We start from the raw sequence: 15,460 nt of genomic DNA, 5'->3' as shown, positions 1-15,460 counted from the left end.
AAGGCACTCGGATGCCTACCGAGAGAGCTCCCATGGGGCAGGCCCCTCTCTGCCCAAACGGCTGCCCTCCCCCCTCCACCCACGTGAAGCAAGGGAGGGCCTCACCAGCTTATTCTCGTACAGCACCAGCCCATAATTGTGGGGGACGACGCTGAAGCGGTTCCTCCACTTCTTGTTTTCTTCCAAGTACTGGAAGAGGTTCCCCGAGAAGATGGTACGGTCCTCCAGCGGAACCTAGAGAGGGAAAGAAAGAAGGAAATATTGTGAGCTGGGGGGGGGAAAGGGTGCAGCGGGGATGGTTAGGGCTTTGGTGGCAGGCATCATCTTAGAAGATGCTTGCTTGCTTGCTTTCTCTTTCTCTCTCTCTCTTTCTCTCTCTCCCCCCTCTCTTTCTCTCTCTCTCTCTCCCCCCCCTCTCTCTCTCTTTCTCTCTCCCCCCTCTCTCTTTCTCTCTCCCTCTCTCCCCCCCCTCTCCCCCTCTCTTTCTCTCTCTCTCCCCCTCTCTCTTTCTCTCTCTCCCCCCTCTCTTTCTTTCTCTCTCTCTTTCTCTCTCCCTCCCTCCCTTTCTTCACTTCTCTCTCCCTCTCTCTCTCTCTCTCCTCTCTCTCTCTCTCTCTCTCTCTCTCTCTCACACACACACACACACACACCTCTTCCAAAATGGCGTATGGTGTGTGTGTGATCTTTTTTCTGTTGAGGGCCAGTGGAGAGAGCAGCCAGAGCCAAAAGCGGGTGGCCCCTTTCTCTCTCTTTCTTTTGCCACCTCCCCTGCTCCTTTTCTCTCTCTCATGCTTTCTCCCTGCCACCCCTTTTCTCCCTCTCCCCCTCACTCCTTCCTACCCATTAGGCTGCTGGAGAAGGGACAGATCATTCTTGCCTGTAGTTCGAAGTGATCACTTACGGAGAGCTTCCCCCCCCCCCAAGTAACAATGAACAGTAACAAATCCAAATACACTGCATGTGAGTCCATTTCTTTACAGTCTTTCTGATCACTCAGGACCTCTATTTGATGCAAGCAAGATTATCTGAGAAAGTGATCCCTAGTCATCCTAATAGATCACACCATAGAGTTCCATATGTCTTAGGAGGTTGTTGTGTGTATTCTTCTCAATATTCGCAAATTCAATAAATGGATACCATATTCCATAAAAAGTGTCACTTCCTACTTGGCCTCTTTGAACTTGAAGATGTTCTCCATTAGTGCAAGGTCCCAATTTTTCTGTTTCCACAGGATAAGAGAACGTTCATCTGCTGATTTCCATTTAGCAGCTATGACCAACCTGGCTGCTGTTCAGAAGACAGCCAGGAGCTCTTTGTGTATTAGAGTCCATATAAAGAGACAGTGGTCCCAGTTTTGCAGATAGCATTATATCTTGTTGTGCGACCGCACTGGCAAAGGCAAACACATGGATCCAAATCCTTTGCACCACTGGGCAATCCCAGCACACAGGCCGGGAGGTGCCTCTGAGGCACCACCCCCCACCCCAAACGATATGGGGCCATTCTATCCATCTACCATAATCCAAGCTAATAAAACTTGCTACAAGTAGAAATGTGTGCGGAGCCGACAACACAAGCACACAACCTCATCCACAGACTACACATCAAGCCACATAAATATACAACAAGCATATACACAGCAGTGTCAAGGAATTAAACATTTGTAAAATGAGTATATTTTTCTAGCTTGCCTTTAGACTAAAAAAGCTTACCTGCGATACAGAGGGAATGCGTCAGTGAAATTTAATTTTGTAAATGTTTATGCTGCTTTATGTCAACCTAACACAAGTAAAAGGTGAAATACTGAGGCCCCCGAGACAATAACAGCTAAGTAGGCCCTCCCTGCACTAACTTCCAACCCCACTCCGCAACTCAAACTCATATGATTACATTCATTTTTATTCATTCTATTGGACCGCATATCAACATTAAAGGCACGATTCTATGCATGATTAGACAGAAAAAAATCCCACAACTCCCAGCACTCCCCAGCCAGCATGGCCACGTATCAACATTAAAGGCACAATCCTATGCATGTTTAGACAGAAAAGAAGTCCTACAACTCCCAGCATTCCCCAGCCAGCATGGCTACGTATCAACATTAAAGGCACAATCCTATGCATGTTTAGACAGAAAAGAAGTCCTAGAACTCCCAGCATTCCCCAGCCAGCATGGCCATGTATCAACATTAAAGGCACAATCCTATGCATGTTTAGACAGAAAAGAAGTCCCATAACTCCCAGCACTCCCCAGCCAGCATGGACATGTATCAACTTTAAATGCGCAAACCTGTGCATGTTTAGACAGAAAAAGTCCTACAACTCCCAGCATTCCCCAGCCAGCATGGCCATGTATCAACATTAAAGGCACAATCCTATGCATGTTTAGACAGAAAAGAAGTCCTACAACTCCCAGCATTCCCCAGCCAGCATGGCCACGTATCAACATTAAAGGCACAATCCTATGCATGTTTAGACAGAAAAAAAGTCCTACAACTCCCAGCATTCCCCAGCCAGCATGGCCACGTATCAACATTAAAGGCACAATCCTATGCATGTTTAGACAGAAAAAAAGTCCTACAACTCCCAGCATTCCCCAGCCACCATGGGGAATTCCAGTTGCCACAGGCAATCAGGAGGGTGGCATGGATTAAGGGGTATGCTCCAGATTTGGACCTTCACATGCTCTGGAAGCCTCGCTAGCAGGATGTTAGGTCAGAGTAATAAATCAGATCTTAAGCTTTAACTTAACATAAGAAGAGCCCTGCTGGATCAGACCAAAGGGCTATGTAGTCTGGCATCCTGTTTCCCACAGGGGTCAACTGGGGGCCTCAACGGGAAGCCCAGAAGCAGGACATGCGCACAACAGCTTAAGCTCGTGTTCCCCAGCAATTAGCATTAGGAGGCACGCTACCTCTGACTGTGCACACTACCTCTGACTGTGAGGATTCCACAGGTTAACTATGCACTTTCATGCTTGCAACGGCACATCCCAAAGTTAGCACTTAGGTTGAAAGATGCAGGCCACACACACACTGCATGGCGTGCAGAGTGTACACACGGAGTACACTCCGCACACACGCAGGGGTGCATTCCACTCCTCAAGAAGACAAAGAAAAACAAATTCTCACACATAAATTCAGAAAACTTCATCCCCCTCCACCCCGAATGCTACAAGGAATTGCCTAAGGGTGCAATCCGATATGCACACTTACGAGGGAGTAAGTCCCATCAAACTCAGTGGTGCTTATGTGCCTTTGCAGAAAAGGGTAGCAAAGGGGATCACAGGGTTGGTGAAGCTTCCCTATGGGGGGAAGGCTGAAACCTTTGGGCTTCTCAAGTTTAGAAAATGGAACCTGCAACAAAATGTTGCAGTGCAGAATGTTCCCTGTTCAGGAATCCAGCTGCTCTATTCTATTCCTCCTCCCTCAATTTCTGTTCCCACCCCAACAACTGTCAGCATTCTGTGCCTACTGAGCACACTCAGTCCTCAATGTGCTGTTTGGGGGGTGGGGGTGGGGCACCCTGGGGCATAAGATACTGGGGGCCAGCTGGACCTTTGCTCTCAGCCAATGGGACAATGGGCATTGCGTAAAACTCTAGGCTGGCCCCCAAAGCCCATTCACAGAACTAAGACCCCCCATTCCGATCCAGGCCTACCAGCGTTGGGTTCTTTCTCCCAAGAACTGCCTGCCCTGGGAACGTTCTCAAACAAGGTTTGATGTCAACACCCGATCAGCCCTTCAGCACCCAAATATCAAAAACACCGCCTCTGTAACATGGGGGGGGGGACTTGTAGCCACCATGGCTATTAGCCTCAAACACACCCATCTTGCATGAGGTTTGGTTGAGTTACTTTTAAGAACGGCCAGTGGAACATAATGGCTAAGAACAGAAAACCTGGTTCAGATCTTACTTCCGCTAGACAGGCAGCCACAAGCCTCTCTCCTGCTGCCTTCTTAGTCCCAACTTCAAAGGGGGGGGGGAGACTGGCCTGCCTCAGGGGGCTGTTGTGAAGATGCACGGAACACTTGAAACGTGCCAAGTAATTATTACACCAGCGACCATCAAAATATCCAGAGGCAGGGAGTTCCACTGGTTGGGTGAAGCGTGAAGCGGTGTTGCTGGCCTCAACCCTGCCACCCATTAATTTCCGCAGAAGATCCTGCATTTATGCATTCTGGTTACACCGGAATTTAGTCACTCCTGGGCTTTACCAATTAGTTCTTTCTCTTTTGCTGTTGTTATTGTTGTTGTTAAGGCAGTCTTTGAGCAATTCTGGGAGTCCCACAGCAAAGATCTCCCCATGAGTCAGGAGCATTCACTTCCTCAGTGGGTTTGGGTGACCAAGGAACATAAAAGAGAAATAAACACACACAGAGACATCTTGCAGAAAGCACAAGCACAAATACTGAAACATCGCCAAAAAGGACAAATAGAGATTGGCAACAAAAAGGAGAAGGAAAAGACAAAAAGAGTGGGCACAGGGACCAGGGGGTGGGGAGGAGAGAAGCTAGCAATCCTAGACTTCAGCCTTCCTCAACCTGGTTTCCTCCAGATGGTTTGTACTCCAACTCCAATCAGCCCCAGCCAGCACAGCCAATGGTTAGGAATGCTGGGAGTTGTAGTTGAAAGCAACTGGAGTGTGCCCAGTTAGGGAAGCAATAAGCCCTGCTGAGTGCAGTGGGACTTGCTCTGGATCATTCGCGTTGGTCTTTGAGCGGCTTGGCATGCCAATAAGCGTGTTTCACAGCAGGGGTTGATATGGACGATGGTTGTCTCACAGTCATATCCCCCTTCCCACAGCGAGGGGATGTAGAAACCTCCCCGTATTGGGAGGTTCGAGGAACCAAGCCTCACATCACCTCACACCGCAGGTGGAGGCTCAAGTGACGGGATGCTCCTCAGGGCAAAACAAAGATGATTCCCTGCACATACAAAGCTAGCATATCAGGGGGGAGCCTAGGCTAGAACCTTTCCCCTGACACACTAGCTTTCTATGTGCAGGCAGAAGCATTCACATGAGTGCTATGTGCAGGCAGAAGCATTTATATAAGCTTGTTTCACAGCAAGGGTTGATATGGATGATGGCCGTCTCATATCCCACTTCCCACTGCGAGGGGATGTAGAAACCTTCCCTTATTGGGAGGTTCGAGGAAACAAACTTCACATCGCCTCACACCTCAGGTGGAGGCTCAAGTGACGGGATGCTCCTCAGGGCAAAACAAAGATGATTCCCTGCACATACAAAGCTAGCGTATCAGGGGGGAGTCTAGGCTAGAACCTTTCCCCTGACACACTAGCTTTCTAGCATTGAGCAGGGGGTTGGACTCGATGGCCTTGTAGGCTCCATCTAACCCTACTATTCTATGATTCTATGATTCTATGTGCAGGCAGAAGCAATCACATGAGCGCTATGTGCAGGCAGAAGCATTTATATGAGCACTCCTATTCCATCATGCTTAAGGACTGCCTTCATCGCTACGGTGCTGCCCATACATTCAAGATCTACTTCAGAGGCCATGCTTGTGTGCCCACCAGAAAAATAGGTTAGGCTGGCGAGCACCATAGATAGAGCTTTCTTGGTGGTGGCCCCAACAGTTATGGTACTCTGTTCTGGGGTTGATTCTCACTTAACCCCTTCAGTACCCTTGGAGGGAAACAAACCCTCTCTCTTTGCTGCAGCCTTTCCTCAAGGCTGTGAATGGCAATTCTCCTCTTAGTAATAGTACAACAATGTGATCTTCTCTCATTTCTCTCTGTACATTGCTCTGCAAGGGCCTGGCTCTCAAAAGCAGCTTATAAATACTGTGCATAAATAAATACAAATATGAGACCCTCCCTCCCAGAGGCTTATCACCTCAGTGAAAACTAGGCCAGAGGATGTTTATGGGAGACAAAACACACACACACAGAGGACTATCCAGTAATAAGACAGGCACAGCCAACATCCGCCCTCGCCAAGGTCACCCTCAGCCACAAGGGTGGGGCACCAAAAGGGTGCTTATTAAAGCCCAAATGCTTGTTTGCTGCAGGGCCCCCCGCGATAAACAGGAGGCCAAGGCAGACACAGCAGAGGGACAAAATTCAAGATGCACCCTTGGCTGTTTACGCACCCCAGAATTAAAAATGGATCTACCCCATTTCAAGAGACAGGATGGCAGACAAAAGAGCTCTCATTTGCAGCTCAGGGTTAGACAGGAAGCAGACGGAGTGGGCAAGCCAGCTGCCACATCCAGGGGAGGGATGCTCTGGGGCAGGGAGAGGCAACCTGGTGCTCTCCAGAGGTTCTGGGCTATAATTCTCATCATCTTCAACCAGCATGGCCTATGGTTAGGGATTATGGGATCTGGAGTCTATAAACATCAGAGGGAACCAGGTTGCATACCTCTGATTTAGTTAGGACAGAAGACTCAATTCTGGATTGGCCTTTTTAGTCCTCAGATGGTGATGGCCAGAACTGCTTGCCCATGCGCATATACCAACTAGTCATGCTTCCCATTTTCCTTCTGCACCCTGGCGTGGGAGCAATCAATGCAGCATTTGCTACTGCTTGCTCCGGGGGTGGGGGGGAGGAGGTGTCAGCCCTTGTGTCTGTTTTTGCTGTGGTCCCATGCTCGACTTGAAAGCAAATCACAGGCCACAAATGTCGAATCACTTCCCCACCCGATGCACATCAGGTTATTACCCTTGTAATTAAGAGGAAGAAAAAGCAAAGCTGATGGTTTGTTTGCCCTTTGTAAAACTGTGTTTGCCTTTGCTTTGCTTTTTTTTTTTTAAAAAAAAAACACCAATCTGCTTTTAATACGCAAGTTTCCAGCACCAATTTGAAAGAACGGCCATGTTGATGCAACCAACTCAAGTCAAATAGCGACAGCGCCTTCTTACAAAGCAACAACACACAGCATAAAATAAACACAGTGGTGAAGTCAAACAAAACGGCAACGGCACACCATGTAAACAGAAAAGAAAGTGACCTCTCAGACCATCCAACTGCCTATTAAAAAGCTGGGGTCTTAACCATGCACCCAAAACCTCACCAACAAAGAAGGTGCCAGGTCCACCTTGTTAGGGAAGGCACTACAGCATGAACAGGGTGCCACCACCGAGAAGGTGCCTTGTCTTCGAAGGCCAGAGCGCCCAGGGAAGGACCTCCTATGATGATCACCATGTCTGGGCAGATTCGTTCGAGAACTCGCTGTCCTTCAGATAGGAACATAGGAAGCTGCCTTATTCCAGATCAGACTATTCTGTCCACCTGGCCCAGTAGTATGTACTCTGACTGGCAGTAGCTGTCCGCTGTATAAAATCTATGTCATTCCCATCAACTGCCACCTGATCTTTTAACTGGAGTTGCCAAGAACTCAACCTGGGATTTCTGCATGCAAAGCAGATCCTCTGACAATAAGGTGAAGCCCTCCCAGAATACCCGGTTTGCAACCCTATGTATGGAGAAGGCTCTTACGAGTCCCCTGGACTGCAAGGAGGTCAAATCAGTCCATCCTAAAGGAAATCAACCCTGACTGCTCATTGGAAGGACAGATACTGAAGCTGAAGCTCAAATATTTTGGCCACCTAATGCGAAGAGAAAACTCTCTGGAAAAGACCCTGATGCTGGGAAAGATTGAAGGCAAAAGGAGAAGGGGACGGCAGAGGATGAGATGGCTAGATAGCATCACCGATGCAATGAATATGGACTTGAGCACGCTCTGGGAGAGAGCGCAGGACAGGAAGGCCTGGCATGCTATGGTCCATGGGGTCACGAAGAGTCGGACACGACTGAACAACAACAACAAACCCTATATATGGTTTTCAACATTTGGCCCAAACCTGGTCATTTAGACAAGGCCTTCGGCTGAAAAACGCACCCCCCCTTTTTATAAATACGTTAAGGCTGTTTTCCTTTCTCTGTGCCTTCCTTCATTTCTGAGCTCCAGGAGTTGCTGTTTTTATTGGTTTGGATTTTTTGTTTTTGTTTTTCATGGTGCTGGCATCTTCTGTTGGTTGTTTAATATATTGTATCAATTCAGTTTTACTGTATCTATGCTTTACTGTTGCAAGCTGCACTGAGTTTCTCTTGGGGTGGGTGGGTGTGAGAAACGTGGGATAGGTTTGAAAAAGAAGGACATAAAAATGCATTGTATCTGTATTTTGTTATTGCTAATCCCCTTTAGCACTTTTTTTTAGTGGATCAGTGGGTATAAATTAAATAAGTAAAAAAATAATAATACAGAAACAAAAGGGATTTAGGCTGCAATCCAATGTACCTGGCAGTTTCCTAACTCAGAGACTGCAGAGTATCCAATCCAATTTTTGCCTCCGTGCTCCAGCCGCCCTGCATTTCTGCTAGACAGGCAATTTTGCCTGTCTAGTAGCGCCACCTTGGAGGGAGAGGGAAGGAGTTTGGGGCAGCCATAGGATAGGCTGTAGAAGAGCTGCTCTGATCTCTCCCCACATCCTCTGGGAATGCCCCCTTTTCCCCATCTCCGTGCTCCATTTTCTGAGCACAGAGAAGTAGCTGGCACAGTTCTCTCTGCACTGGTTACGAGGGGGAGGAGGCAGGGAGTGCAATTTCCTTGCTCCGACCTCAGAGCCAGGAAACCAAACTATTCTATGCCCCCACCAGACACTGTTTGGGGGGCAGAGGATTGCTTCCTTCAAAGCACAAACCAGCACTTTTCGAATCATGCTTCCAACCAAATAGGAAGAAGCAGTGGGATTATTTCAATACTGGTGGGATACCCGTGAACCCACTGCATTCTCCACTAGCGGAGGTTTTCAGAACAGCCTTGTGGGGCTGCCCCACATACAATGTATTGCAGTAGGCTATGCTGGATGGTTAATAGGAAACAGACAGTAGTAGCATCTATAATCCAAGTTGGGGATACTTATTATCCAAGTATAGCCCTATGGGATCTGAGCTAGCGGTGACTGACCAGGAAAGAGATCTTGGGGTTATGGTGGACAGCTCAGTGAAGATGTCAACCCAGAGTGTGGCTTCTGCAAAAAGGGCAAACTTCATGTTAGGCATAAGTAGAAAAGGAATGGAGAATAGAACTGCCAATATCATACTGCCCCTATACAAATCTATGGTGCGTCCACACTTGGAATACTGTGTCCAGTTCTGGTCACCACACCTAAAAAAAGATATAGTAGAGCTGGGAAAAGTGCAGAAAAGGGCAACTAAAACAATCAAGGGGCTGGAGCATCTCCCCTATGAGAGCAGGTTACAACAGCTGGGATTGTTTAGCTTGGAAAAAAGGAGAGCAACGGGAGACATGATAGAGGTGTACAAAATGATGCATGGTGTGGAGAATGTGGAGAGGGAGACATTTTTCTCCTTCTCTCAAAATACTAGAACCCAATGGGGTCATCCCATGAAGCTGATTGGTGGGAGATTCAGGACAGATCAAAGGGAGGGCTTCTTCACACAGTGCAGAGTTAAACTATGGAATTTGCTACCACAGAAGGTAGTGATGGCCACCAATTTGGATGGGTTGAAAAGGGGGTTAGACAAATCCCTGGAGGAGAAGGCTATCAATGGCTATTAATCCTGATGGCTGTGTGCTACCTCCAGTACCAGAGGCAGTGTGCCTATGTATGCCAGTTGACGGGGAACATGGGTGGGAGGGTGCTGTTGCACTCATGCCCTGCTTGTGGCTTCCTGGTCAACCGTTGGTTGGCCACTGTATGAACAGAATGCTGGACTAGATGGACCCTTCGCCTAATCCAGCAGGGCTCTTCTGATGTTCTTATCCTTTATATAGGGGTATCGAACCTCTTCAGGCCCAGGACCAAATTCAGCTTTGGAGAAGCTCTTGGGAGTGGCATTCGAGTAGTGAGCAGGGCCAAAGACAAGAAGGGTGGGGCCAAAGATACCAAAACATCATGTTTTAGCTCAAGGTGCTTACTGTCAATAACAAAGCTTTAGGGAGAGACATGCTAACCTTTTAGAATGGAAAGGAATGTGTGCAAAAGCTAGGAAACCACCAAATGACTGGTAGTTGGAGAATGAGGGTCCCACAGGAAGTGGGTGTGGCCATTAAGGGAATCCTAGGGGGCCAGATGGGGACCTCAAGGAGCTGGATTTGGCCCACGGACCTGAGACGTCCTTGCTTTATGTACTTGCTTTTATATTCTCCAAAAGGGTTTTTGTTAAAGTGGGTGGGCAAAGAAAACAGCCATTGTCGCTTCCTTGTCCCAGTAGCCCCCAGTGGAACCCAAAATCCATTTAAAGTGCTGGTTTTGACCTTTAAAGCCTTAAATAGTTTGGGGCCAAGATACCTGAAGGACTGCCTTCACCCATATCAGCCTGCCTGCACTTTAAGATCAGAAAGAGATGCCCTTCTCACTGGCCACCCGTGAGAGCAGTCAGGTGGGTGACCACATGTGAGAGGGCCTTCCTTCTCTGTAGTGGCTCCGCACTTTTGGGACAAGTTGCCATCGGAGTTCTGCCATGCTCTGTCATTCTAGGCTTTTAAGAAGGCCTTGAAAACTTATTATTTTACTGTGGCCTTCTCTTGATATGATTGCTCTTGTTTCTGTTTTTACTCTTGTTGGTGGTTTTAATGTCGGCTTTTATTGTTGCCTTTATCACTATTTTATTGTGTTTATGTCTTTATCGCTTTTAATATTTTAACTGTTTTTATGTATTTTATTGCTGTGAGCCGCCTTGGGAGGGCTTCTGCCCTGAAAGGCGGTCAAGACATGTTTTCAGTAAATAAATAAATTTCACACCAAGCACAATTTGCCCTAATGGAGTCCTCCACTCCATAAAGGAAGGATGGTAGCTCAGTGGTAAAGCACTTGCTTTGGATGCAAGAGAGAGATCCCAGGTTCAGTAAGGCATCTCCAGATAAGGCTGGGAAAGATTCATTTCTGAAACCCTGGAGAACTGCTGCCAGTCAGTGCATGGTGGACAAGAATATGTCAGATGGAATAACTGTCTGAGTCAGCATCACACAGCTTTCTGTGTTTCATCTCATAACTGTTACAAGCTGCAAATGTTGAGACACTTCATCATATCCAGCTTTCTCTCTCCCACTTCTCTGTCTTCTGTTTTGCTTAACATCCAGCTTGATGAAGAATTTTCGGGGACAGGGAGGACTGGACCGTGGGGCGGGGGGTGGGGGGAAGAGCCTAAACATTTGCTCACTACTTTGTGGTATTTTAGTTGCCCCCCATACATTTTTATTAAAGAAATTCTATTACCCAAATGCAGCCTCTGGATTTTCTTTTCTTAATGGACCAACACAGCTACCTGCAATTTTGGAGTGCTGCTTTCTGTTTACCCCATCACTTGGGGGCCCATAAGTGGTTCGCCACTATGCGTTATAATCTCTTGCAAACATTGCCCCATATAACAATATTGAATTCATTCACTGGGTGTAGAACCTTATGTAGCCCAAATGGCACCATACACGAACAAGAGGGAGGTATCAGCAAGTTCAAGGTAACCCCAAGGTTTGTGGAAGTCCAAAAAAATATTCCCAGGGGAAGGGAAACCTCCCCGAACAGCCCAATCAAATGGACACTCAGCATTTTGTGTCCACTTGATTGGGCTGTTTTGCGTGGGTGGGGAAGACATAAAACCTGTGTGTGTGTGTGTGTGTGTGTGTTTGGAATGGAGTATCCTACAAGAGGGCATTATTGCCTGGCTGGCACCCTGAACTCCATGCGGCGAGATTTCGCTGCAGCAAGTTCCCACTTTTTCAATTATTTTCCAGCATCAAAATGCTAAGCATAATTTGTCTGCCCCTTTCGATAGTTGGTTTTTCTTGCCTTTTACGAAACAGCGGCATTCTTGAATGTTCAGTTTTCATTATATTTCATACAAATGGATTTAAAGATAGCTCTTTTTGCATAGCACCCCCGAAGAAAGATTTCTGTATTTGAGATACATTGGGCTCCATAAATACACTTCTGTGCACCCAGAGTCATCCACAGTCCTTTCTCTGCGTTTGGTGCCAGCCCATCTTGTTCTTTTCCTAGCCTGCAGTGGTGGTGGTTGCAGGGTGTGTGTATGTTGGGGAGAGAGATCTTCCAGAGTCCCCAGCTGGTATCGCAACATCTCCTTCCACCCACCCCATGCTCTAGGGTAAAGTCTGTCAGCACCTGGAATGGTATGCAAAACAGAGCTGGAGGCCCGTCTGCTACCAGCTCCGTGGCATCCTGTGCCGAGGGGTGCTGCAGGACTGCAAGCGCGCAGGAATCCGTCTGGATCAAAGGCTCAGGACAGATGACACACTGCACAGCCTGTCCGCGTCTGGGCGTCGCTTGCCCCGTGGCAGACAGACAGGGTTGCAATTAAGCTCTTAGGGTGTTTACACTGAGAAAAGGATGGAAGGTCAGCCGCAAAGAGACATCACTGATGCCGTTTTGGAGAAGGAAAATAAAGGAATAACTCTGGCTAACAATACAAACAACCAAACAAGGGGTTCTCTAGCAGCCTCTGGTTTCAATTTAGCCCAGTCAAACACAAACAAGCTACTGTTCCCGCAGGAGAATTTAAAGTGCCTTTTGACAGATAAAGCCAGCCTCGCAAGTTACTAGTCCACAATTAATTAACTAGCCCACTTGACTGAACATACCAATGCAAAAGGCTGGATGCGCCATATCTTGTCTGATCTCAGAAGCTAAGCAGGGTCAGCACTGGTCAGTACTTGGATGGGAGACTGCCTGGGAATCAGGCTTCCTGCATTGAGCGGGGGGTTGGACTCGTGGTCTTGTAGCCCCCTTCCAACCTAATGATTCTATGATGTCGAGCAAAGGGCTGGATGCGCCCAACCTCATCTGATCTCGGAAGCTAAGCAGGGTCAGCCCTGGTTAGTACTTGGATGGGAACCGCCTGAGAATCAGGCTTCCAACATTGAGTGGGGGGTTGGACTCGATGGTCTTGTAGACCCCTTCCAACCCTATGATTTTATGCTAGCCATTTCTTGTACACAAGCCACCGGAACCAAAACATCTTAACTTTCTTAGCCGGACAGTCATTGATGCAACGGTGGGCACCCTGCGACCATGGCTGTCTGCAGGATTTTTTTTTTTCCAGGGGGCGGGGGGAAGCTACACAGCAGCATGCAATTGTAATTCGCATGCATCAGGTGCGCCACTACAACACACCTGCACATTTTCCCTGTGTGCGCGCTTTGTGGCTTAGCGTCACATTCCATGACATTTAGAAGCCTACACAAAGCAGCAGAAAATCCCAGGGATTTGATAGCACTAAGGCAGAGGAGTATTCTAGTCAAGTTTCACACAAGAGGCATCATGAACTCCAACAAAGCTTTATTTGGAGTGAAGGATATTTAAAAAATAAACTACGAACAAGGAAAAAAACACACACAAAACAGATGCACACAGTACACCAGTCTTCAGATATTGGATATCTTATAGTATCCTATTTATTCCTTTGATTTGTACCTCACTTTTCCAACAAGAAAAATGGCACTCAAGATGGCTTACAATCCTAAATAAAACAAATGCATTAAAACGCAATTAAAAGCACAACAATAATGGAACAAAAACAGCACCCAACCCAACAGACCCACTTACACGCTAAAGCTCTGCTCGAATAAAAACATCTTTGCCTGCCGGTGGGAGGACAGCAGAGAGGGAGTGAAACTAACCTTCCTCAACAGGAAGTTCCACAGTTTGCGATGGCTACCGGGAAGACCTCTTTCATGTCCCCACCAAACACGCCTCTGAAGGCGGCTGTCTTGAAAGAAGGGCCTCCTCCTGAAAATCTGAAGACTCAGGCAGACCCATATGGGAGAAGGTGGTCTTTCAGGTAGCCTAGTCACAAGCCATATAAGGCTTTACAACTCATAACTAGCACTTTGAATTCTGTCCAGAAACAGATCGGTAGCCAGTGGAGCTGTTAAGAACATCAGAACATCAGAAGAGCCCTGCTGGATCAGACCCAGGGTCCATCTAGTCCAGCATTCTGTTCACACAGTGGCCAACCAGCTGCCTACAGGAAACCCACAAGGAGGACATGTACAACAGCACCCTCCTGCCCATATTCCCCAACAACTGGTGAACATAGGCATACTGCCTCTGATACATAGCTGTCAAGGGCTCCTTGGAGGCCTCTCTCAGTCTAATCCAGTAGCCAAGTCCAGACACAGACAAAGGGATTCTTTTCAAAGCTTTATTCTTCTTTTACAACTGTCAAGGGCTCCTTGGAGGGCTCTCTCAGTCTAATCCAGTAGCCAAGTCCAGACACAGACAAAGGGATTCTTTACAAAGCTTTATTCTTCTTTTACAACTGTCAAGGGCTCCTTGGAGGGCTCTCTCAGTCTAATCTAGTAGCCAAGTCCAGACACAGACAAAGGGATTCTTTTCAAAGCTTTATTCTTCTTTTACAACTTAACAACTCTACAGGTAGCAACTAGATCTGAGCAGCAGCATCCCTATGCCCTAAGTTGGAACAGTTGGTCCCCGTTTGAAAGGGAATTACTGGCAGACCCCTGAATATAAGGACTAGGGAGAATCCCTCCCCTTTTCCCTTGGATCCTCTGGGCGCAACCGTTCTTTGAGCGCCAACCGGGTGCTACACCTCCTTTCCACGCCCTCCATTTGGCGCCGCTCTCTGCGTCTGCGCCGCGCATCCACCCAGTCTACTATCTGTGCTGGGTCACTTCCTGGACTGCTTTCTAATCTAGGAATGTTGGTGGGAGGAATCTCTGTCAGCTGTGGGCCCTGGGAAAAAGGGGCGCGCTCATCTCCCAGGAGCGACTGCTCTTCCTCCGAATCAGAACTACTCTGGGATTCTATGGGCTCAGTGTCCACCCTGACAACAACTTAACAACTCTACTGTTAGCAACTAAATATGAGCAGCAGAGTACCTATGCCCTAAGTGGGAACAGTTGGTCCCCGTTTGAAGGAGAATCACTGGCAGACCCTGAACGTATGGGCTAGGGAGAGTCCCTCCCCTTTTCCCTTGGATCCTCTGGGCGCAACCGTTGCTTGCGCGCCAACCGGGCACTACGCCTCCTTTCCGCGCTCTCCATTTGGCGCCGCTCCCTGCGTCGGCGTCATGCGTCCAGCAAGTCTCTTCCCATGCTCTCTCACTCCCGGGACTGCTATCTATGCTAGGAATGCCAGTGGGAGGAATCCCTGCCAGCTGTTGGCCCTGGGAAAGATGAGTGCACTCCTCTCCCAGGAGCGGCTGCTCTTCCTCAGAATCAGAACTACTCTGGGATTCTATGGGCTTAGTGTCCACCCTGACAATAGCCATCAGGACTAGTAGCCATTGACAGCCTTCTCCTCCAGGAATGTATCTAACCCCCTTTTCAAGCCATCCAAATTGGTGGCCATCACTTCATGGTATGGTAGCGAATTCCATAGTTTAACTCTGCACTGTGTGAAGAAGTCCTTCCTTTGATCTGTCCTGAATCTCCCACCAATCACCTTCATGGGATGACCTTGGGTTCTAATATTATGCAAGAGGGACAGAA

General features: G+C 47.9%; 1 protein-coding gene across 1 annotated transcript in view; it reads right to left on the bottom strand.

Moving 5' to 3' along the window:
* The window catches only part of NIBAN2 (niban apoptosis regulator 2), a 109,739-nt gene that overhangs the window by 38,254 nt on the left and 56,025 nt on the right, over positions 1-15,460 (bottom strand). The window contains exon 3 of the mRNA XM_084821412.1: positions 106-234. Within this exon, the coding sequence (XP_084677538.1) occupies positions 106-234 (129 nt within the window). The remainder of the gene's footprint in view (positions 1-105; positions 235-15,460) is intronic.

Source organism: Heloderma suspectum, chromosome 14 (genome assembly GCF_057233095.1).
Source record: "Heloderma suspectum isolate Gila_16-S chromosome 14, 16-S_ref, whole genome shotgun sequence".
Lineage (NCBI taxonomy): Eukaryota > Metazoa > Chordata > Lepidosauria > Squamata > Helodermatidae > Heloderma > Heloderma suspectum.
The sequence above is the reverse complement of the archived record's forward strand: the minus strand, read 5'-3'. Positions and strand labels throughout refer to the sequence as shown.